At 43.8% G+C, this 22,612-nt stretch overlaps 2 protein-coding genes across 5 annotated transcripts in view; both read left to right on the top strand.

Annotated features, from left to right (window-relative positions):
• rps10 (ribosomal protein S10) overlaps positions 1 to 22,612 on the top strand; it is a 150,952-nt gene that overhangs the window by 820 nt on the left and 127,520 nt on the right. The window lies entirely within an intron of this gene.
• phc2b (polyhomeotic homolog 2b (Drosophila)) overlaps positions 1 to 22,612 on the top strand; it is a 34,518-nt gene that overhangs the window by 1,481 nt on the left and 10,425 nt on the right. Inside the window, exons 1-8 of one of the 4 annotated variants that reach the window (XM_052075084.1) lie at positions 1,633 to 2,042; positions 2,239 to 2,323; positions 15,706 to 16,096; positions 17,980 to 18,141; positions 18,243 to 18,320; positions 18,508 to 18,669; positions 19,111 to 19,257; positions 20,709 to 21,003. In XM_052075084.1, coding sequence (XP_051931044.1) covers positions 2,322 to 2,323; positions 15,706 to 16,096; positions 17,980 to 18,141; positions 18,243 to 18,320; positions 18,508 to 18,669; positions 19,111 to 19,257; positions 20,709 to 21,003 — 1,237 coding nt within the window. In that variant the 5' untranslated portion in view covers positions 1,633 to 2,042; positions 2,239 to 2,321. Of the gene's footprint in view, positions 1 to 1,632; positions 2,043 to 2,238; positions 2,324 to 8,877; positions 10,189 to 15,705; positions 16,097 to 17,979; positions 18,142 to 18,242; positions 18,321 to 18,507; positions 18,670 to 19,110; positions 19,258 to 20,708; positions 21,004 to 22,612 lie in introns of those variants that run through there. The other 3 variants (XM_052075085.1, XM_052075083.1, XM_052075086.1) reach the window with 3 other exon arrangements.

Raw genomic sequence — 22,612 nt, 5'->3', positions numbered from 1 at the left:
CTGCCAATATCATGTGCGGAGCGGCTGATAATGCAACAGAGCAACATTAGAACTGACAGCGTAGGACACCAACCCACTATGATTTGGGAGCTCAGTGCTAGCGGGACTGCTCGGACCAAGTAGGTAATCCCATCGTGCGCGGTTTACAGCACAGTAGAGCATTGAATTTCAAACAACGCTTGGCTAATAACCGCAGCCAATCGAGATTACCGTCCTTCCAATTGCAATGGGTCTCATCTCCACTCCATGTCAAAACTTTCCACATACTGAGCATCTAGCTCTTACATGTATGGTGCAACATATATCTTGCCAACAACCTCCCTTTCCTCCACATTTTAAACACCTGGATCCCCTCAGATAAATTTGGAATATTGCTTTCCAAATCGATTTTTAGTTTTGTACACTTTCCATGTTGAGCCCTGCTATTGTTGTCCTGAAAGTGTCACACTTCTGGGTTTGTCGCTCGGCAAGATGTCACTTTACTTGTGACATAAAAATATTTCATTTGGGATTTTCTAAAATGATTCCACTCTTGACCTGTCTCAATGAATGGAGCTCTGGATTGACTCTTCTAAATTGGGCACACTTGTCATGGAGAGCAGCAGCTAGGGTGTCTTTGTGTTGCTCTACTCAGCTGTGTGAAGGGAGGCCATTGCATTCTGAAGTATGAATTACAGGAGCAAACGCTTGTTTAGACTTTGGCTTGTAACTGTATGGGTTGATGCAGATTAAAGCTTAAAATTAGTGGTCACCAAACTACGGCCCGCGGGCCGGATCCGGCCCACCTCCACATTTGGTCCGGCCCCCCTGAATAATACCAGAGTCTTTTGATTTATTTTTCATGTATATTTGTATTTAATCATAAAATTTGGCTTTTGCAATAAAATATTCCTTAGTTATGAACTATTTTCATGATTAACTATTAGCTAGTAACAATTTCATAAACACATACAGTATAACGTGACATTTGTTCCATCCTTCTGCGGTCTGTGCCGTTATCTGGCAACCTCAGAAAAAAAAAATCCTAAACCCGTCCCTCTCAAAGAGAACGTATGGCGTCATGGCGAAAAGGTGCGGTAAGAGAAAAAAAATATTCAGAATACCGGGAATTTAACCCAAAATGGAGAATGATTTATTTTTCAATGCAAAGAAAAGATTGTCTGTCTCATCTGTCGGTGGCGGTATTCAAAGAATACAATCTGCAGAGATACTATGAATCCCGTTACAACAACGATTTTTGGCACGGGCAAATGGGAGCAGACAAAATGTCAACGCTAAAAAGAGGAACGTTAGCCCAGCAAAATACATTTGTACGCCAAGTTCACCTGAACCAGCCATCTGTTCGGGCTAGCTTTCGGTTTGCTCAACTGATAGCAAGCAGCGGTCAGAAGAGTTTGTCAAGAAATGCATGAATGCTGTCGCAGAGGTGGTGTGTCCCGAGAAGAAAGACGTCTTTAATACCATGAGTGTATCAAAAAAGTTATTTGATTTTGTGTGGGTTTGTGGGAAACAATACATTTTTACGTCGAGGTAGTCTTGCAGTCACACTTTTGCTGTTACAAACTGACCCCGGCCCCCCATCAGAGAAGCGAAAAGTTATGTGGCCCTAACAGGAAAAAGTTTGGGGACCACTGCTTAAAAGAATGCTGTAAAGTACAGGTGTCAAACTGGTTCTCGAGGGCCACCACACTGCATTATTTATTTATTTTTTTAATATTTCACTCTTCCAACAGCCTGATAACAATCCTGGTGATTCAAATTGGCAGGATTGTTATCAGGCTCCTGCTGATCATTTGAATCAGGCATATTGCGGGAGGGAAACATCCAAAACAGGCAGGATAGTGATCTCCGAGGAGCAGAGTATGACAACGGTGCTGCAAAGTCTGCTTTCCCCCATTCAGTGCCTTTGTCAACATTGTCTGCTTTGAAGCAAATGCCAGAAATGACCCCATCTTAAATCGGACAGCAGGGAGCCAGTAAAGTGTCGAAACTGATTGGCAGCAACGGCTGATGCGCACTTCAGTTACAGGGCAGAGATAGAAGTAAGTCACACTGCAAAAAATTGTCCACAAGCGAGAACAATCACACGGGATTGTGTTCCTTTAAAGGAGGGGAGGGAACATCTGGTTTCAAAGGAATTATAGACATGAACGTGTTGACAGTGTGTATCTTACTGCTTGCTTTGTAAACAGTCACTTTGGTATGCGACACACATCACCCTCATCTTTTTATTTACAGCATCATTACATACTTCGCAACAAACCACACCCCCTGGCGAGATGCAGAGGTTGATGCTTTTCCACCTTTAATTGCTAAAATTCATATAAGTAAATAATTTGGGCTCGTTGAAAGTGCTAAAATTCATATAAGTAAATAATTTGGGCTCGTTGAAAGTGCTATAATGTGTGATTGTTTTTCAACAATAGAAATTGTCTGAAAATTAGTGGTGCGTCAATCAATAAGCTGATTTTTGTGGGAAAAGTACTTGATCAGCATATGTCGATCATGTCGCGGGGGTGTGTGTGTGCTGGAGCCTATCCCAGCTGTCTTCGGGCAGTAGGCGGGGGACACCCTGAACCGGTTGCCAGCCAATCGCAGGGCACACAGAGACCAACAACCATCCACGCTCACACTCACACCTAGGGACAATTTAGAGTGTTCAATCAGCCTGCCATGTATGTTTTTAGAATGTGGGAGGAAACTGGAGGACCCGTAGAGAACATGCAAACTCCGCAGCTGGGATTGAAGGTACCTCTGCACTGTGAGGTCGACGCGCTAACCACTGGCCCAATGGGCTGTCGACAGAAGAGTCACTTTGCATAAAATATCTTTTCACATTTTTTTTCCTGCATTTTTCTGCAAGGGCCCAATCACTGTATTTTAGTGCAGTTTTTTATTTTATTTTTTTGATGGACAAACGATGCATGTAGCTCACACGGAGAGCAGCCTTATTCATTCATGTATTAATTTTAAACCTCAGGGAAAAGCTTGTAGGCATCTATCTGCATTGTTGTTGCGACTAATAATTCGCTTGGTTCCCCATTTGAGCAGAACAGTTGCTTGTGGCCTGTGCTTGTTCATTAACACTGTTTAGTTTCTCATGATGCTCTCTGGATCCCACCTTTCGTATCCTGAAGTTTATGAGAGTACCCTCTCATTGTCGCCGTTTTTGTTGACCTCCCATCCCAGTCTGCCTCATAAGTGCAAAAATCATGGCCTGCATCCGTGGCCGCACCTCCGGCTAATCTATATGCTAATGAGAAGTTGATAATCAATGAGCGTCATGCGCGGTCGGCCACAATCGATACATTATTTCAGTGGTATTTCACCGAGCCAGACATGCGGCACGCCATTATCCCCTGATTCCATCTATTCGGAGTGCCCATGAATGAATAAGGATCTCTGAATTTCCCAAAAAGTCAGTTCATTCACTGAAGAGGTTATTGATTGCTGTTTTATTCCAGATTTTTTTTTCATATGTTATCTGTGCGACAACTTAGGCCCATTATCAGAACTCAGTAGGTCCTCTGTTCACGCCAAATGTTCTGTTTTGGGTGAGGTGACATAATACAAATTTATATAAATTGGAACGCCGTGTATGTGTTGGGGGAAAGTGGCCTTCTTTTCGCCGTGTGTTCGTTGAATTTCGGACGAGGAGGATCTTAATCCAAATACAGGCTGGAGTCGATGAACAGTTTCTTCTAAGCTTTTAATAACAAAATATTCCGGGCACCCGCGGTTTACAGACAATGGCCGCTTTGGTCACGAGTGCAAAGAACGAAGGGATTCACATCATATTTATATCATAAGGGGCGGTACCGAAACACAAATTGTGACATCAGAACTTTTCGTTTCTACTAAAACCGTTTCTTAGCTTGTATCAACTGGTGCATTCCAATGTTTGTGCGTCTCCAGTAAGAAGTGTTCCAATTTTAAGTCATGATTGCTTCAAGGATGCCAAGCTATGCTGCGGGCGTGGGAAAGTTATACAGCCTGACTGAATATGAGCAGAATACAGACTTCACTCCCCCTCTCGGACTTGTAAGAGTCCGACGCCTGAAATGATTTAAATAAAGGCGTCAGCGGCATCATCGTCGCAGGCGGCTGGCGCAACATCAAGCAAGGGTTGTGTGGAAAGATTGGATGTCAACATCTTATTAGTAGAACAAGAAGCAAAAGCGCGCAACAATGACCACATGTTGATTGTTATGGTATGTCCCTGTCCATGGTGTGTCAGATGTCTGCCGTGGCAGGGCCATGAATGAATCTGCGAAAGTGTTGTGTTAGGGAGTTGGATGAATGACCAGGAGAGGGACTGTTGTAAGTCTGGGCGGGAATGTCATGAGAGGGGAGGGAGATGTGGCGGGAGAGGGTTCTTCAGTTCGTTCTGGGACGGGAAGGGGCTCTGCAGTGATGAAGTGACGTATGGCGCATTCGTGAGAGGGGAAGGGGGTTCTTGTGCTCATCAGTGATGACTTGAACTATAGCGCAGTCGTATTCTCCAGAACCTTAGGGTACACTACCTCGTGCCAGGTTGATATTCAGTGGGGATTTTCTGCCCGTATACGGTGAAATCAACCTCTTTTGAATGATGTGATCAACAGGTGGCAGCTGGTGTTGGATCAGTAGACGTGGTTTATTTTTGGTCGTTGTCAGGTGGTGGGATCGTTGAGCCCAAGGTGGATTTGTGTGCAATAATTACTTCAATGAATACAATACAATACAATACAATACATGCTGATTTATATAGCGCTTTCACAACAGCGGCAGCTGTAACAAAGTGCTTAATAAAGCAGTTAACATAAATTAAAACAATAAACACAACACATAACATAAAACACGGACCGTCGTGCAGTCCTAACCACTTTTCCGTCACACGCTTTGTAATTTGAAGCAGTTTGAGATGAAAGAGGAGAGAATCAAAGTGTCCTTTAACCAGTGGATCAGAGACGTCATGCTCAAAATGTGCACACGTCGGCTACAAGCTAAGTTTCAAAGTCAACAAGAAGCTGTAGCATCCATTGATGAAAAAAGAGATTGGTTCACTTCTCTGTCCCATGAAAATCCATTTCAATTCCAAGCGGCGACTCTGGGTTCCAAATACGCATCGGCGCTCTGCGCCAAAGCATCCTCTCTCCTCATCCTCAACTTTAGCGGCCATCCATCCAGCCACACCAACGCCGACTGTCCAACAGCGCCGACATATCCACTGAACAAAACGGGCTTGTGAAAAATGCTGCCCATTACAGGCGCAATAAACACAAGCGCCCTAGGTCTGTCCAGCACCGACAGTCAATGGTGCTGACATTCCTCCCAATCATCATCTGTGCTGGTACAGGCGTGCTGCCAAGAAGGCGCAACCACCAAGCGCAGATACTTCTCCTTTGACGAATGTCGCGGCCAAAAACCGCTGAAAACAGTCCATATCACGTCCACACGATGAAACAACAAACAACATGTGACAAAACAAAAGACAAAGACACCAAAAAAGAACAAATAAGCAAGGCTCTTGAAGAGCATTTGCCGACGGCTGCCTACGAGCGCCATCTTGGGGGGGGGGGGGGTAATGGGGGAATGAATGAATGAATGAATACTTCAAGTTGCAGCTGGTGTTGATGTAGTTCTCTCAACCGTCACACAGTGTACTTCAACACAATATTATCTTTATCACACTATCTTTTTTTCATTTTACATAATTATATCTCTATTCAAAGCGTTCTTAATTGCAGCATCATCAATTAATGAATGCAGGCATAAGCATTCGTCATTGCAAGCATAATCAATTCATTAATAATAATATGCAAATGTATGATAGGTAAAAACAATCAACCTAACATTTCCCTTGTTTATCCTACATTTGCTCATATCATCACATCGAACCTTCCTGTCGCATTTTATTCAGTGGAGTTTTATATATACAGTATATATATATATATATATATATATATATATATATATATAACATAGTTATACTCAGGGGCTGGAAAGAGAGGTTATCACCAGATTTAAAAAAAAACAGAAAATGAATGTAGGAAAAGATGGTTAAATATCATCCACGACAGTTTGATATTGAAGTGAAATCATGTCTCCATTAACTGAGCTATTTTCTACATCAGAATCACTGCCATCCAAAAGTAATATCAGAGGGTGCATTCCATTTACTTTCGACGTCGTGGACATACTGGCCGCAGTGATAAATTGGATAAGAAGAGCCTTGGTACAGGAAAGGCAGCAGCATCCTCACAATGTCAAGATAGCCGAAAAAAATGTAAGAGAGATTAACACGACCATTTTTATTTACCGTATTTTCACGACTATAAGGCGCCATTAAAAGTCTTAAATTTTCTCCAAAATGGACAGGACGCCTTATGGTGCGGAGCGTCCTTTATATGCGCCGAGTTCCAAAATCTGACTGACAGCTTATATACATATACCGTATTTTCACGACTATTCGACGCATCGTACTAATGGCCGCAGTCTCATTAATGCGTGACATTTCTGTATTTTACACATACACAGGACACATCGTACGAATAGCCGCAGTTTTACAGTGGTAAAACATACGCCAGCTTAAACATACGGCATGCATGCGCGCACTCTAACACGTTAGCTTGAAGCATACGGTAGCATGCCAAGACATACAGATAAGATAAAAACACGTTTTTAAAAAGGCAACGAAAGCAGAACTGAGTTCGGGTGTATTTTATTTAGCCATCGTACAATGTTCTCACGTTTTCGATCAATCATCACCCAGAAATCCATCAAAGTCCTCATCCTCTGTATCAGAAGCAGAGGACTGCACATCTCAGTTGTCATTGAATGCATCACATGCTAGTGTGAGTTGCTACGCATTGCCGAGCGGAAAGAAGGAGTAGCAACAGCAAAGTCAACATTTCTCTCGTGTGAAGCTTTCCCACATTTGAAAGTAAAGAACAGAGCGAAACATGGTGGCAGCGCGTGTGTGTGTAGAAAGAATTGAACAATTGTGCAAGTACCGTAATCCATCAAAAACGCCGCGTTCCCTCTCGTTGTTGCGTATTGTGGCGTAACTCGCCCAGCGCTGCCTCTCACTCTTTGTAAAGTGGTGTTTGCCATCGATCATTGTTCCCATGCTGTTCGCAACTTTACTTTGAACGCCCGGTTGATGCCAATGTCCAGCGGTTGGAGTTCTTTAGTCAAGCCTCCGGGAATAACGGCAAGCTCAGAGTTCATTTGCTTGACTTGATTTTTCACCGCTGCTGTGAGATGGTCACGCATGCCAAAAGCATAACCGGTGGCTTTAAGTTTTAACTGAGCTTCGTAGGCATGTCTCTTTGTCGAATTTATTTTCAGGGGTTCTTAGAAACCAAAACCGGAGTTGTTTTGCAACAATGCACATTGCCACACGCTATACAAGTGTTGGTACTGGCTTGAGGCGTCCACTTACACGCCCACCCTTCACCATTGGCGGACTAGCTTGTCTGTCCTATCTCTCCCTCTCTCTCTCTCTCTCTCCCTCTCCATATATGTATATATACACGCCCACCCTTCCCTGATTGGCCGACTTCTTTCACAGTCACTTCCGCCTTTTCTCTGTATAAACAGCGTGTCGGCTGTCAGTCAGATTTTGGAACTCAGCGCATATAAAGGACGCTCCGCACCATAAGGCGTCCTGTCCATTTTGGAGAAAATTTAAGACTTTTAATGGCGCCTTATAGTCGTGAAAATACGGTATATATACAGCTTATGACAGTTTATATAGAGAAAAGGCGGAAGTGACTGTGGCCAGGCATGCGGGAGAGAAGTCGGCCAATCAGGAGGGAGGGAGGGAGAGAGGGAGGGAGGGAGAGAGAGAGAGAGAGAGAGAGAGAGAGAGAGAGAGAGAGAGAGGCAAGCTAGTCCGCCAATGGTGAAGGGTGGACGCCTCAAGCCAGTACCAACACTTGTATAGAGTGTGGCAATGTGCATTGTTGCAAAACAACTCCGGTTTTGGTTTCTAAGAACCCCTGAAAATAAATTCGACAAAAAGACACGCCTACGAAGCTCAGTTCAAACTTAAAGCCACCGGTTATGCTTTTGGCATGCGTGCCCATCTCACAGCAGCGGTGAAAAAACAAGTCAAGCAAATGAACTCTGAGCTTGCCGTTATTCCCGGAGGCTTGACTAAAGAACTCCAACCGCTGGACATTGGCATTAACCGGGCGTTCAAAGTAAAGTTGCATACGGCATGGGAACAATGGATGATCGGTGGCAAACACAACTTTACAAAGATTGAGAGGCAGCGCTTGGCGAGTTACGCCACAATACGCAACAACGAGAGGGAACGCGGCGTTTTTGATGGATTAAGGTACTTGCACAATTGTTCAATTCTTTCTACACACACACGCGCTGCCACCATGTTTCACTCTGTTCTTTACTTTCAAATGTGGGAAAGCTTCACACGAGAGAAATGTTGACTTTGCTGTTGCTACTCCTTCTTTCCGCTCGGCAATGCGTAGCAACTCACACTAGCATGTGATGCATTCAATGACAACTGAGATGTGCAGTCCTCTGCTTCTGATACAGAGGATGAGGACTTTGATGGATTTCTGGGTGATGATTGATCGAAAAACGTGAGAACATTGTACGATGGCTAAATAAAATACACCCGAACTCAGTTCTGCTTTCGTTGCCTTTTTAAAAACGTGTTTTTATCTTATCTGTATGTCTTGGCATGCTACCGTATGCTTCAAGCTCACGTGTTAGAGTGCGCGCATGCATGCCGTATGTTTAAGCTGGCGTATGTTTTACCACTGTAAAACTGCGGCCATTAGTACGATGCGTCCTGTATATGTGTAAAATACAGAAATGTCACCCATTAATGAGACTGCGGCCATTAGTACGATGCGTCGAATAGTCGTGAAAATACGGTATTTATTTTTAACGTCACAAAGGTCTTACCCACGAATTCTGACAACAAGGGTGTGGTCACGCCGGAATGATGTTATCAACAAGTGGCACCTTTTTTGTTGGCACCAACACTGATTTGGTCGCACCCCTTTTTTGGGGGGCTGTATAGCATGCTGATGTGTAGTCGTCTCAATTGGCATATCGTCCTTTGGCCCGATGCAAAGAATGACAGTGTTGTATTTTGTGGACTAGTGTGGGATTTACACTTCCTGTACAGTACCTGACATATTGTATGTTGGAAAGTGTGTCTCTGTACAGTCCATAATATTCTGTACCAAAAAAATGGAATACACCCCTACTACCAAGTGATGAAATGATTATTCATAATGCCCTGACTACAATGCGTTATTGATGTTTAACCCAAACCAAGAATAAAAGGATATGGATAGCTAAAGGGCCAATTTTGTGTCAGCCAACAGACAGCAGTGTCAAGCTTCAAGTGGACACCCGGTACTCACTGCAGTTGAGTAAATAAACGCTGGCAGTCACAAACACCCGTATTTGGACCGAAATAGCATGCTGTCATTTGCTTTGCCAAATGGATGTGAATTACTGTCTTGTTAGCGAGATAGGGTAGGTTTGTTGGCGTTCGTGTCCTTAACTGACTGCCTGACTGACACCTCTTCGTAGCTGCCGGTCAATTTGTTCAAATGAATGAATTTGTTTGTACCAAAAGGTTGTTTTCTCAGTCATTCATATTGTAGTGAATGGAAATAGGCGGTCAAAGGCGCCGCTGTTTTAATGACATTTTCAGAACAGCAGGAAGCACTCACGTACGCCAAGCCAGAGCATCTATGAATGTATGCATGCAAAAAAATTGGGGTACCATAGGGGGAGGGGCCGGACCGTCATTACCATCATCTTCATTAGAGACCATCCGGCGAACCAATCAGCATGCCGCCCTGCTCGGGGATTCCGTCGTCACCCCGTTGGCCGTCGCTAGGATACCACCTAATCAGGAGGCAGGCTGCAGCCTGGTTGGCGGAGTGAGGTGTTGATGCCGGGACGACGAGCTCGCCGTGCTTTAGGGGGTAGGTGGAGGTGTTGGAGGAAGGGGGGCGCCGCAGGGGGCTGGGTTGATATAGCACACTCGCACAAACGCTTTGAGACAGTCAGTTAGTCAGTCGCTCAGTCAATCAGTCAGCCAAGCAAGCGCTTGAGGGGAGGCAGACAAAGAAGAGCATCATCCTGAAGTAGGACAGCACGCTCCCGGGGGATGGGGCGCCATACCCCTGCATCGCGTTGGGGGGGCCACAGGAGGTAGGAGAACCGTGGTTGCGGGGCTTTGTCTCAGCAGCACGCACAAACCTTTGCAGTAGCCACCATTCCATATTCAGTTGTGGGGTTTGTAACGCGCGGGGGCTCGATGGAAGCTCGTTGCCGTTCGCGTTGGGTTGGATCCAGCCAGTCTGTCTGTCTGTCTTGACAGCCTCTTAATGGCTCTCCCCTTCCTCTTGACTTCACAAATCCTCTAAACGCAAGTCTGTCCGTCCACATGAAAACATTCCATCCGCTTGAGGGGCGTGGAGAACTGTAGTCGGTTTGTTGTGCCGTAGTTGTGAGTACACTCTGGTTGCATTTACACCACATGTTTCAAGTGACACCATTCCGAAAAACAGTCACATATGTCCTGTCCACGTGAGCCTGACGTCATGAACTTATGATGTATGGTCAGTGGTGTATCCACATGTGCGTCTACCCCAAACAAGACGCCCACAGTAAATCACAGCTATAGCGGAAGCATAGACCATTCAAAAGGAAACAATCACAAGATGCTTAGATTGCCTGCTTTTAAACATACCGGCGATGAGCCAGTCCAGACCACCGAACAAATTCTATATTTATAATATTTGGATCATTTATTTATTCAAGTTTGCATCCCTGTTAACCTGCGTTTTGGACTTGTATGGTCCAGGTTCAGTAAGTCGTCATAATTAGAAAGTTAGAAATAGCAGCACATTTTTTAGTTACCAAAATTGTATGCAAATTGCAGACTTACTATCTTCGTCGCTCACAAGCTGCCCTCTGCACCAAAGCATCCGCATATTTAACAGAACGGGCCTAGTCAAATGTATTTCCTAACTATTTTCACCCATCATTGCCTATTGAGCATTTGTTAATGATTGCAATCTTAAATTTTGGGGGCACATATGCCGTGACACTTTTACGGTATAGACGTGTGTAGTTCTGACACTTTTCGGTTGAAGTCAATTGGCAAATAATGTGTTTAAAAAAAACAAACACCCACACAGAGACACTCCAATCATTTCAATTTTTGAAAAAAAAAAAAAAAAAACTACATTGGCCAAATTTGGACAGACGAGATTTCTGCCCAGCGCGATGAAATGTAAACACAGTAATAGCAGATAATGAAATGTGAATGGATATAGAATGGAAGGAAAAGGCACTGAAATAGGAAATTTATATTTGGTAGCGTAAATTTAGCGTGTCTTTCTCGATGCAGATGTAAAATGGCATTCAGTGGACAGTATTTTTTTGTGTGTGCGCGCATATGTTTGGGGATGTTTTCAATCATCCCGTCACTGATGGATGGGTGATTTTCCCCCCTCACGGAGAGACTGCTGGGGCCAAAAGCATAATTTCCAGGGGGTGATTCTCTCCCCTCTCACAGTGAATGCGGTGCGATTGCGGCGGCTGCTTTGTGTACAACCCTGAGCGCGCAGGTTGTCTGATTGGATTTCAGTACCTTCATTCACACCAACATTTTGAATGCTAATGATCTTATAATGAGATGCAATGGTCATGGTTTTTGTCTTTGTTTTTGCTGGAGTGTAAACTTTCAGCCCAATTTGTTGTTTTGGTGATTGGGGGTTTTGCTTGATTGGATTGTTTACTTTATGATCTGCATTTAATGGTATAGCATATGGTTTGGAAAGGGTTTTCATTTAGTTAGAGGTCTGCAAAGTAAGCAGGCTGTGCATCTGGGCTCGGGCCCCTAATCCCCTCTAAATAGTAATGAGGAGGAGGAGGCGGTAATGGCTTTAGAATGGCAGTGTAGGTCCTGATTTAATTACTTCCATCAAACCCTCCTCACGCTGTTTAAAATCCTCAAGCCCCTTTCTCAACCTTCACCCCTCATTTTGCTGTTTAATTACTTGCACACACCTCTAACCTCGATACTAGAAATTCTATCCTTCCCACTTCTCGCTTTTTTTCCACCCCTCCATCAGCTGGTGGACCCCTCCACCTCTGTAACATCTTAACTTCCCCTTTTTTAGTCTCAAAGGCTGGATTTACATAATTTCATTTTTTTGCTTGTTTTAACTCTCAGGTGGCATATCCATATATATTTAAAACAATAAAACATTTGTGTAGTCAGATTTCTTCAAATTGGAAGTAGGCCTTTTCCAGGTGTGTATAAAAATCCAAATGTTTATCAAGTCAAGTCAAGTCAACAGTATTTATAGAGCACTTTCAAACAGCCATCGCTGCATACAAAGTGCTGTACATGGAGCAATTTAACATGCACAATAAACAGTAAGACAAATCGGTAAAAAAGGCGGTAGAAAGCACCAAACAGTAAAACCAAGAACAAATCTAAGTCATCCCAAAGAATACAAGTGAGTTTTGAGGAGGGTTTTGAAGATGGGCAGCGAGGAGGCTTGCCGAATGTTCAGTGGGAGGTCATCCCAGAGAGAGGGACCAGCAACAGAAAAGGCTCGATCCCCTCTGAGCCTCAGTTTAGTTCTTGGTACTTCTAATAATGTCTGGTCTACAGACCTGAGGCGCCGGGCAGGTGTGTAGGGGCGGATGAGCTCAGAGAGGTAAGGTGGCGATATCTGCCAATGTGTGTGCCTGAACAAAACAAATAAAATTATCCAAAGACGATTAGTATGGCCAAATATTCTTACATGAGTGGTGTTTCCATCCTTAAATAAGTAGAAAAAGGCCAAATGGCAGCCAGTTGAGTAATGCGAGGTTTACTTTTTGCTTGCTTTGTTCTGGTATGACACGCACAATTGTGATACCAAGTCTTGTGTGTCTTTAATCAAACTGCAGTGGCAGGGTGTTTTATTTACGGTACATGCACTTAAATGTACCCATTTGTGTTCTTAATTTGTTCTTGGGCATGCACTTCAACAGAATCAATTTCCCTGCTGACACTAATGCCCGCATCGATATCAGAGAACTGGCATTGCCAGTGACACTTCCCTTGTGATTCATTTATCTATCTATCTATCCATCTATCCATCTATCTATCTCTTTTTGGGTGACAGCGGGCCACCTGGCCTTCAGACAATCTGTTCAAGGAGGATCTTTGACTGATTTGTTCAATTGTATTTAGGCATTACCACTTTTTTGGGGGGGAGGAGTACAAGTACTTACATTTGGGTGCTCGCCAGGGTTAATATAATAGTTTTGGAATTTTCATAATAGTTTTTATTTAGTTTTGTTGTTTTACTTTTCAGAGTGGTTTGGTTAGTTTTATTTTTTTAATTCTTGGTTTTAGTTGTGTTTTTATTGGTTTGAGAATTGTTTGAGTGTGTATTTCTTGTGCAAGAGCATTATAGTGTCGTTAAATTTTTTTTTTTTTTTAAACGACCATCCACAAATCAAGTGAGAGGTACAGTCCCCTGACTTTGAAGCACAATAAATGCAGTGCATAATACTGCTTTTCAATGCAATTGCATTACAAACGCAGAGTCTTAAATAAAGCTAGGATAGTCACGCTTTCCATCCTTTGTTTGCTAACTTCTAAAGGGGATTTCCAAAAGGGTAGTTAAGTGCCGAACTCAGTTTAGCCATAACAAACACGCAAGCTCGTCGCCTTGGAGCAATTTCATCGGCAAGCATCGATCTAGATGACACACATCAAAAGAGCTTCCTTCTTTAAGACCCATAACACACTTTTCTTGAACGTGACATAAATTGAACTCAAATATTAACACTTATCAGAGGAACAACTTATGATTATTGATAAATGGTAACTGTTTTCCACCTGCATAATTTTCTTAGTGTTGCCATATATTTGACTTAAATGTAGGCTTTATGCGATCCGGATTTTTAAGGCGATCAGCGAGTTTGGAAAACAAAACAAAAAAAACAATAGTCGATCACTGATTCAAAGATTGAGCAATACATCAATCAAACTTTATATAGTATGTTAAAACAACTGGTAGATTTACTTTATGGTCAACCCCTGACAGAGCGAAAATTCATTAGAAAAAAATAATATAACTCTAGCTCCGGCCTCCCTGTGTGGAGTTTGCATGTTCTCCCCGGGCCTGCGTGGGTTTTCTCCGGGTGCTCCGGTTTCCTCCCACATTCCAAAAACATGCGTGGCAGGCTGATTGAACACTCTAATTTGTCCCTAGGTGTGAGTGTGAGTGCGGATGGTTGTTCGTTTCTGTGTGCCCTGCGATTGGCTGGCAACCGATTCAGGGTGTCCCCTGCCTACTGCCCGGAGACAGCTGGGATAGGCTCCAGCACCCCCCGCGACCCTTGTGAGGATCAAGCGGTTCGGAAGATGAATGAATGAATGAATGTAACTCTCCAAATTTATTTAACAAGAACAGATAAACATTAAATATAGCATCAAGCTTACATCTCCTTATATGACATTAATGACAAAAAAATGCACGAACATCGCCAGCCATTTAGGTTGTCGGGGCTTTTGCTAAAACTATGGCTCTCTTGGTTCACCAGCTGTCACTTGAACCCATACATTTAATTAATGGCTACGCCAAGTTAGCCTCCACTTTTATTTCTCATTTTGGAATCTGGCTGTGTTGTACAAGTCCCCGTGCCCACAGACCGCAATTATTATTTTGTCCTACATTGTTAGTCCATGTCCATTGTTAGTCCTGGTGTTTGTGACGTGTAAGTGACAAAGTAAGCACATTCTTGAAGCCTTTTGGCGCATTCATAGCCGCTCATTTTTGGCCCTAACTACGCACATTATATTGACTTCATTTGTAATTGCGTCCCGCAAAATTTGGCATGACAGTTGAGCAGCGATTTGGCAGAAAATTCAAAATATAGACAGACTTCGATCCCGTCAATCAGGTTGGCATAAGTCTGCTTAAATGTAGCCTGTAACTGAAGGAACCTCCGTTATGTGGTACTGTATTTCAATATGATCACTAAGATAAGATAAGATAAGAAAACATTTATTAGTCTCGCAATGGAGAAATTCCCAATTCACAGCAGCAAAGTTATGAAAGGAAGAAGTAGAACAACAAAATATAGGAGCTGCTGGAAAGGCAGCGACTCTCGGTTGGAACCATATAAAAACAGTCCATATATAAGAGACTAAGAAATGAAACAACAAACGTTTCGGGGGAAAAAAAAGATTGCACTTATGGGAGTAGAGCGCAATGGAGTGAAACCAGCGGATGCACATAAAGACAATACAGGTAACAGCATTTTCACTTGTGTAGGCAGCACTTCATACATTGCACATTGTAGATGTAGCGCATGGACCCATCACGAAAAGCAACCCCCCACTCCTCAGCCACTGCTAACCTTGACAACCTCACCAAGCAATCAAGTAAGGCATGTCACACACACACACGCACACGCACACGCACACACACACACCAAGCGACATGCCGCACCACAACTGAACTATACAGTTGAAAACAAATCAGTCACCGTATCACCCCCGCACACCTGGCGATTGACCCTCGCACACATGCCAACTCGCTGCAACGGGAAAAACTGCGTCCACCGGTGTGTTCTTCAACTGCTACGCCTTGCTTTTGGAGTTGTACTGTTTCCTTTCTCATGCCTGCCACTTTCTGTGCTGTGTTGCAGGCACAGGCGGGCCATTCAGAAAAGCCGCGGGTCAAAGGTGAGAAGAGCAGAGGGCACCATGAGCGAGCCGGGGCCCCCCACCGCATCGCCCGCCATCGCCACCGTAACCGCAACCACCACCACCACCACCTCCTCCACAGGCGGCAGCTCTGCAGCTATCACCACCACCACAACCACATCCACCAGCTCCACCACAAACAGCAGCACTAATACAACTACACCGTCTACTACCACTACTGCTTCTGCTAGCAATACTAATAACAGCAGCAACAGCAGCAGTGGTAGTAGTATTACTAGTAGCAGCACCAGTAGTAGTAGCACTACTGCGGCCAGACAAGCAGTCCCTCATATTTCAGTTTACGGCGGGATACCCGACAGGCAAACTGTGCAGGTGATTATTTCCGCAGCTATGCTAATGTGACTCAAATGAGAGATGTTTATGTTCCTTCCTGTCTTTAAAAACAATCAAAGGGGGCAATGCTCTTTGCACTTTAGTGCTCTTGACACCATGACCCCCAGGATTAGCCTCCACACTGGATGAATTAAGTACCGCTTGACTTTTAATGGCAGGTTTTTCCTCCATTCAGACCAACAGCATTGTTTCCAAGCCGTCAAGCAGAATGGCTCGTTTCGTAGCATAAAGGAGCAGCCTTTGCTTCCACTCATTTTAAGATGGCTGGAATCTTCGTTGTACCACTATGGCAGCTAAAACAGCTGAGATTGGCTTCAGTTGACCATGACCCTTATCGGGATAAACGCTGTAGAAAATAGCTTAGGTTGCCACATCTTTCCACCGGCAACTCACAGGACAACCAACTTGTGTATGCTCAACTGGGGCTCAAGTACGGGTGAGATAAGCCACTGCCAATGCTCATTTGTTGGACATTTTTTTGCAGGGGAGGGAGTGCGTGTTTGGGAGTGGTGAAATGTAAGGAATTGAAGCACTTTAAAGAGATGAGGACGGACAGAGATGGAGGATGGTTATTTAATAAATATGGATGGCGGGATAGTGACAGAAGGGTGCCCAATGTGCGGACGGAAGATGCACCGGTAAAATAAGGTGCCCACTTTTGAGAATACGTGCTGGTATTGATTAGCAGACTCAGAAGTAGACCACACAAGCAACAGAGTGGCATTATGTGCAGCAGGAGAAGTTATTGCAATAGGTACATATTAATGTCTGAGGAGTGGCCAAAATTTATTTGTGCCGCCCCGCCCCAGGTAAATTTGGATGTGCGGATCACAGTTAGCGATATTTTTTTAATTTTGCGGAGCGTTCAATGACGTCGTTGATCATATTCATGACATAATGTCGAGAACTAAATACCAAATGATCTCCCTCTCATCCCCTGTGGCTCTCTGTTCAAGCATCTTATTCAGACTGATTTGCTCAATGCAGTGTTTTTACAGTTTCCCACTGTACAATTTTGATGCAAGAAAACATCCATCCATCCATTTTCCGAACCGCTTTATCCTCACTAGGGTCGCGGGGGGTGCTGGAGCCTATCCCAGCTGTTTTCGGGCAGTAGGCGGGGGACACCCTGAACTGGTTGCCAGCCAATCGCAGGGCACACAGAGACGAACAACCATTCGCACTCACACCTTGGGACAATTTGGAGTGTTCAATCAGCCTGCCTCCTGCATCCTCAATCAAAGCCAGAAAGACTTAGGAGAGGATATTGCTGTCAAAAGGTAGAAAGTTCTGAATCTGGCCAACAAAATGTGTGGGTTTTTTTCTTTTTTAACAAAACAAAATGTATGCGGTATTGTCGTGTCACAATGTGACTCATTCTAGAAACATTACAAATTAATTTTTTTTGGAACATGATGAGATTTTTGGCTGTATCATTACATTGTTTTCATGTTATGGTTTTTCATCTATCCATTTTCTAATCCGCTTATTCTCACGAGGGTCACAAGTATGCACACCCAGGGACAATTTAGAGTGTTGCATTAACCTACCATGCATGTTTTGGGAATGTGGAAGGAAACCAGAGAACCAGGGGAAAACCCATGCAAGCACAGGGAGAACATGCAAACTCCACACAGGAAGGCCAAAGCTTGAATCGAACCAGATATCTCTGCACTGTGAAATTGACGTGTTAACCACTTGATACCGGGCCACCCATGCAAGAAAACGGTCACCCCAAATTTTGTGCCAATAATTTTCCGTACTCATTGCATTTGTGTACATGAAAATGGCAGATTACCTTTACTAGGTTTCGCTGCACAAATTGTCACCCAGGTGGTGTTGTGGTTTGCTCTGTTGTTCAGGTGATCCAGCAAGCACTGCACAGGCAGCCCAACACGGCGGCGCAGTACCTACAGCAGATGTACGCAGCCCAGCAGCAGCATCTCATGTTACAGACCGCGGCGCTGCAACAGCAACACAGCCTCAGCACGGCTCAACTGCAGAGCCTTGCTGCCGTGCAGCAGGTGGTAACGCCCATCCCAAGCGCATATTTTTGGGGGGTTTTCTTCTTACATGTTTTAGTCTATAAAATATACCTCTACCCTCTTGCTTTCCTTTGCCACAGGCCAGTATCGCAGCTGGTCGCCAGAACTCCTCCCAGAATGGCACAACATCTCAACAAACAGGATCGACTCAAACCACAGTAAGACCAGTCCCTGAAGTACAGATAGCTGGGATGACTCTTAGTTCAGCGCAGACCTCAGCGGAGGATGTTTGTGTTAAATTATACAAATTTACTGAAGCGGATATACTGAACAGAACATTACATTGTGAAGCATCTTCCGCCCCCCCAAAAAGTTTTGACAGTCATCTCTCCCCCCCTCCTTTAGATCAACCTCACCGCCTCGCCGGCGGCTGCACAGCTGATCAGCCGCGCCCAGAGCATCACGTCGGCTCCCACCAGTATTTCCCAACAGGCTGTTCTGCTGGGCAGCCCGTCTAGTCCTACCCTCACTGCCAGCCAGGCGCAGATGTACCTGCGTGCACAGATGGTGGGAACAAAATCCCCCAACCCCTCAGAAATTGCAATCTTTTTGGTATTATTCATGTGGATACTAAATGGTGTGCTGCATAGGACTGCACGACTGTCCGTGTTTTATGTTATGTGTTGTGTTTATTATTTTATGTTATGTTAACTGTTTTGTTAAGCGCTTTGTTACAGCTGCTGCTGTTGTGAAAGGGCTATAGGCTATATAAATCAGCATGTATTGTATTGTATTGTATTGTATACAATTGTATGATTCAAGGAATCATTGCAGTGTATTGAAGATTGGATGAGTTACAAGCTCTTTTTTTTTTAATTTTTTTTTATTCAACTTTGCTGGAGGCTGGCACTGAAACTTTGCATTACCTTGACATTCTATTGCCGCCTACATTGATGCGTACTTGACTGTTGTGTTTGTGGTTTCCGGTGTGTTTTTGTTTTTACCCAGGCTCAGCAGAGCAACGTTTTCCAGGCGCAGCAAAGCAATCTGGTGCAAGTGGCCAGGAGTTTGGGCCGAGCCGTCCCCCTGTCGCCGCAGTTGATCTTCACACCGACGGCCACCGTGACGGCGATGCAGTCCGACAGCTCCGCGCAGGTATGTGGGCTATTGCCGTTTATTTCTTCAAATGCTGCGCACTGCTTTAAATTTCAGATTGGGGAAAACAACTGTCTGCTTGTTTTACACAACGGGTGTGAAAACCCCAAAATGGCTCCCAAAGTGACACGTTATTTTTAGCCGAACATCAATGGCATGCATTTTCAATAGATCTTGTCAACATTTGGGTTACATACTATTGACAAACAACCATTCTTACGCACATTTAAACAAGTGAACGATTTGGAGTCTTCATTGAACACTGCATGCCATTTTCTGATGCTCGAGGAAGCTACAGTACCCACAGAAAACTTCCACAAGCATGGGGAGAATGTGCAAATTGTATAATGGAAGGGCCTATTCAAGAGATTTGGTAAATCATCGTCATGTTAACATACCCAAAAAATTGCATGCTTGTATTATTACCATTGTACAATTTTCAAAACTAGAATTGACATTGTGCAATCAGTTGGTGGTCCTCAATTTATAACTTCTGAGTTCTATTCCTATGTAATCTGATACTGACCTAGGCTAACACAGTAGGAAAGTCATAATTATAGTAAATATCTTATGGAAGACATTCTAGCCCAGAGCAGTGGAAACTCGTTCATTGCGTGCTGATTGTGTAACCTTGAATGTCGATACTGTCATAAAACCAAGGACACCCTGTACTCACTCTTGAAAATTAAAAAGCATTTTTAGGTCTGGGAGCAACAGGAACTTTCTAGGTATGTATCAAGATTCCCGGTGTAATCCAAAAATAGAAAAAAAGTTGCCAAAGATAACACTTTTAGGTCAGCACTTTTCAAACGCACTTCAGGATTCCCAATGGAACCTTGATGTGCTGTCAGAGGTGTTCAATTTTCATCAATTACCTAAGGTGGGCTGCTTATGTCAAAACTATTTTCAAGTTGTCAAAAAAAGGGCATCACAATACCTTTCACACACACATCAGGATTTCCGATGTGACCCAAAAATATGACATAATCTATTACAATATAGGATGGCACAGTGAATGACTGGTTAGCACATCGGCCTCACACGTCGATGGTTTGAATCCAGCCTGCGGTCTTCTTGTGTGGAGTTAGCATGTTCTCTCCGTGCCTGCCGAGGTTTTCTCCAGTTATATCCCAAATTCCAAAAACATGCTTTACAGGTACATTGAAGACTAAATTGTTGACCGGTGTGACTAACTGATGACCAGTTTAACCCAAAGTCATCCAGAAAAGGCCCCAGCGCACCCACGACCCTTATGAGAATAAGTGGTTTATTCAGTGACTGGATGGATACATAATACTGCATGATGCACTTACCTTTTTCTCCATTGAATATTCATTTATTCATGCAAATAATATAGGCATAGGCTCCAACCTACACTAATGAAAAAGCTGTATAGATAATTGATGTATGGATATATAAATAAAATCACCCTTACCTTTTTTTATTTGAAGAATCAGGTCCAAAATCTGGCCATGCGTAGCCAGCAGGGAGCAACCACGTCCACGTCACAGACTCAGACCCTTCAGGCTCTCAGTTTAAAGCACAGTCCTGTGCCCATCCAGCCTGCCTCGCTTGTCAAGAACTCCAGCCAGGGCATGCAAACATCTGCAGGAATCAAGTCTGGCTCATCCGAGAGCCCCTCGGAGGCAGGAAAGAAGGGGGATGCCATGGTGGTTACGGAGGCCCGGGCTATTAATATGAGCCGCAATGTCACGACAGTCAGTGCGCAGCCCCTCATCGCACCAGGTGAGTGATATCTGTAAAGCTTCATTGTTATGTAGCTTGTTTTCCAATTTCCTTCCATGATTTTGTAATTTTTCACAACATCACAAGTTTGGACCCAGATATCCTTTAAAAAAACAATAGACATAAACGAGTGAGTGCACATCACAGAGGCACTATACGAAATGGAATGGAATAGACTTTCACTTTTATCACGGCTTTCTCCCTTCAGTAGTCAAAGCTCTGTACACTCTTACCTTATGTACCTACTGATAATGCAGCAACAGGAGCAACTGGGGCATTATCTTGGTCAAGGACACTTTGACATGGCCGCATTGTGGCTGGGGATCAAACCCCCAACCTCTGGGTTGGGAGATGACTACTTTCCCACTGAGCCAAGCCAAATGTGGTTGACTTTTAAGTCCCATTCTTTTGAATCAATTAATGGATCTGCCCCAGTCACCCGGTTTGGCTTTTTCTTTGGCTTTTGGTGTTGTTTTGTACACCATTAAAGGCAGGTAAAAGTGACGGCAAAGAGAAAAATTGTGATAACCTTAAAATGTGGACTAAATTGACTGCATGAGCTGATACAAGTAATATAGTAGCAAAATAAATACTGTAAATTTAAACGGTGAACAAGGCTTAACCCGAGTTTAATATAGTAAATATCACCACAAGGAGCCAGTATTGCTCTGACTAACACCATTCTGTTCTCATTCCATGAATGTATGACAGTCATCTTCAACTGTATTTAGGTTTTATTTTTACTATAGAGTGGTTAACTTATTGCTCAACTTGTTCCATCGTTCAGAATGTCGACGTTTCACTCCACTTGTACAGTTAAAGGTTTTATATTGATGAGCCTAAACCAAATGAATTCACTTCACATTATTTCAAGTGGGAAATTTTGTTTAGAACAATGTAGAAGTGAACCAGAATGCATTGGGTTTGACTGAAGGTTTCAATGTAATGTTTGTGTGGCCTGAACCTCAGTCTGAATCGTGGATGTGTGTGTGTCTGCCAAAAAGGACATGAGAATGTGTCAATGCACAACTGCATAGATATTACATAGAGAAGACAAGCCAAAGGTCGTGCCTGCATGTCGTCGGTAACAGTTTACATTGGGTTGCCATAGCAGCCTGCCATGAGGGGCCAGGAGGAGGAAGATGGATGTGGAAGAGCTGAGACTAGTCGGATCATGACAACTGACTGGATTTCAGTAGGACACACTAATGTACTCCGTAACATTTTTTTTAATGACTGTAAAATGGCAGCCGTTGAAGGCGCTTTTCCATTAAAGGTTGAGGAATGACCTTGCCACACTATGTCCCAGCCTTGTTTGGCTAGGCCTGGCCTCCGTTCTTCTCCATTAAAACAGGCACCACTAAATTGGGCCAGGATAGGGGAAGGATTAGCTGAACTGTGTGAGGCTTTACTGCACACTCACCGTGGCAGGGTTCAGCCATGAGACACAAGGGACAAGTCAAAATATGACTCAAGTTGCATGACGTGCCATATTAAATGCACAGAATCTTTCAAACTGACGAAAAGTCAATCTCTTGAGTTTAAGCCAGGGGGAGACAGCCGCCCACAGCCATGTCATAAAAATGCGATATATACAGCACATACATAT

The sequence above is a fragment of the Hippocampus zosterae genome, chromosome 9 (assembly GCF_025434085.1).
Source record: "Hippocampus zosterae strain Florida chromosome 9, ASM2543408v3, whole genome shotgun sequence".
Lineage (NCBI taxonomy): Eukaryota > Metazoa > Chordata > Actinopteri > Syngnathiformes > Syngnathidae > Hippocampus > Hippocampus zosterae.
Note: the sequence above shows the minus strand (reverse complement) of the source record. Positions and strands in the feature narration are given on the sequence as shown.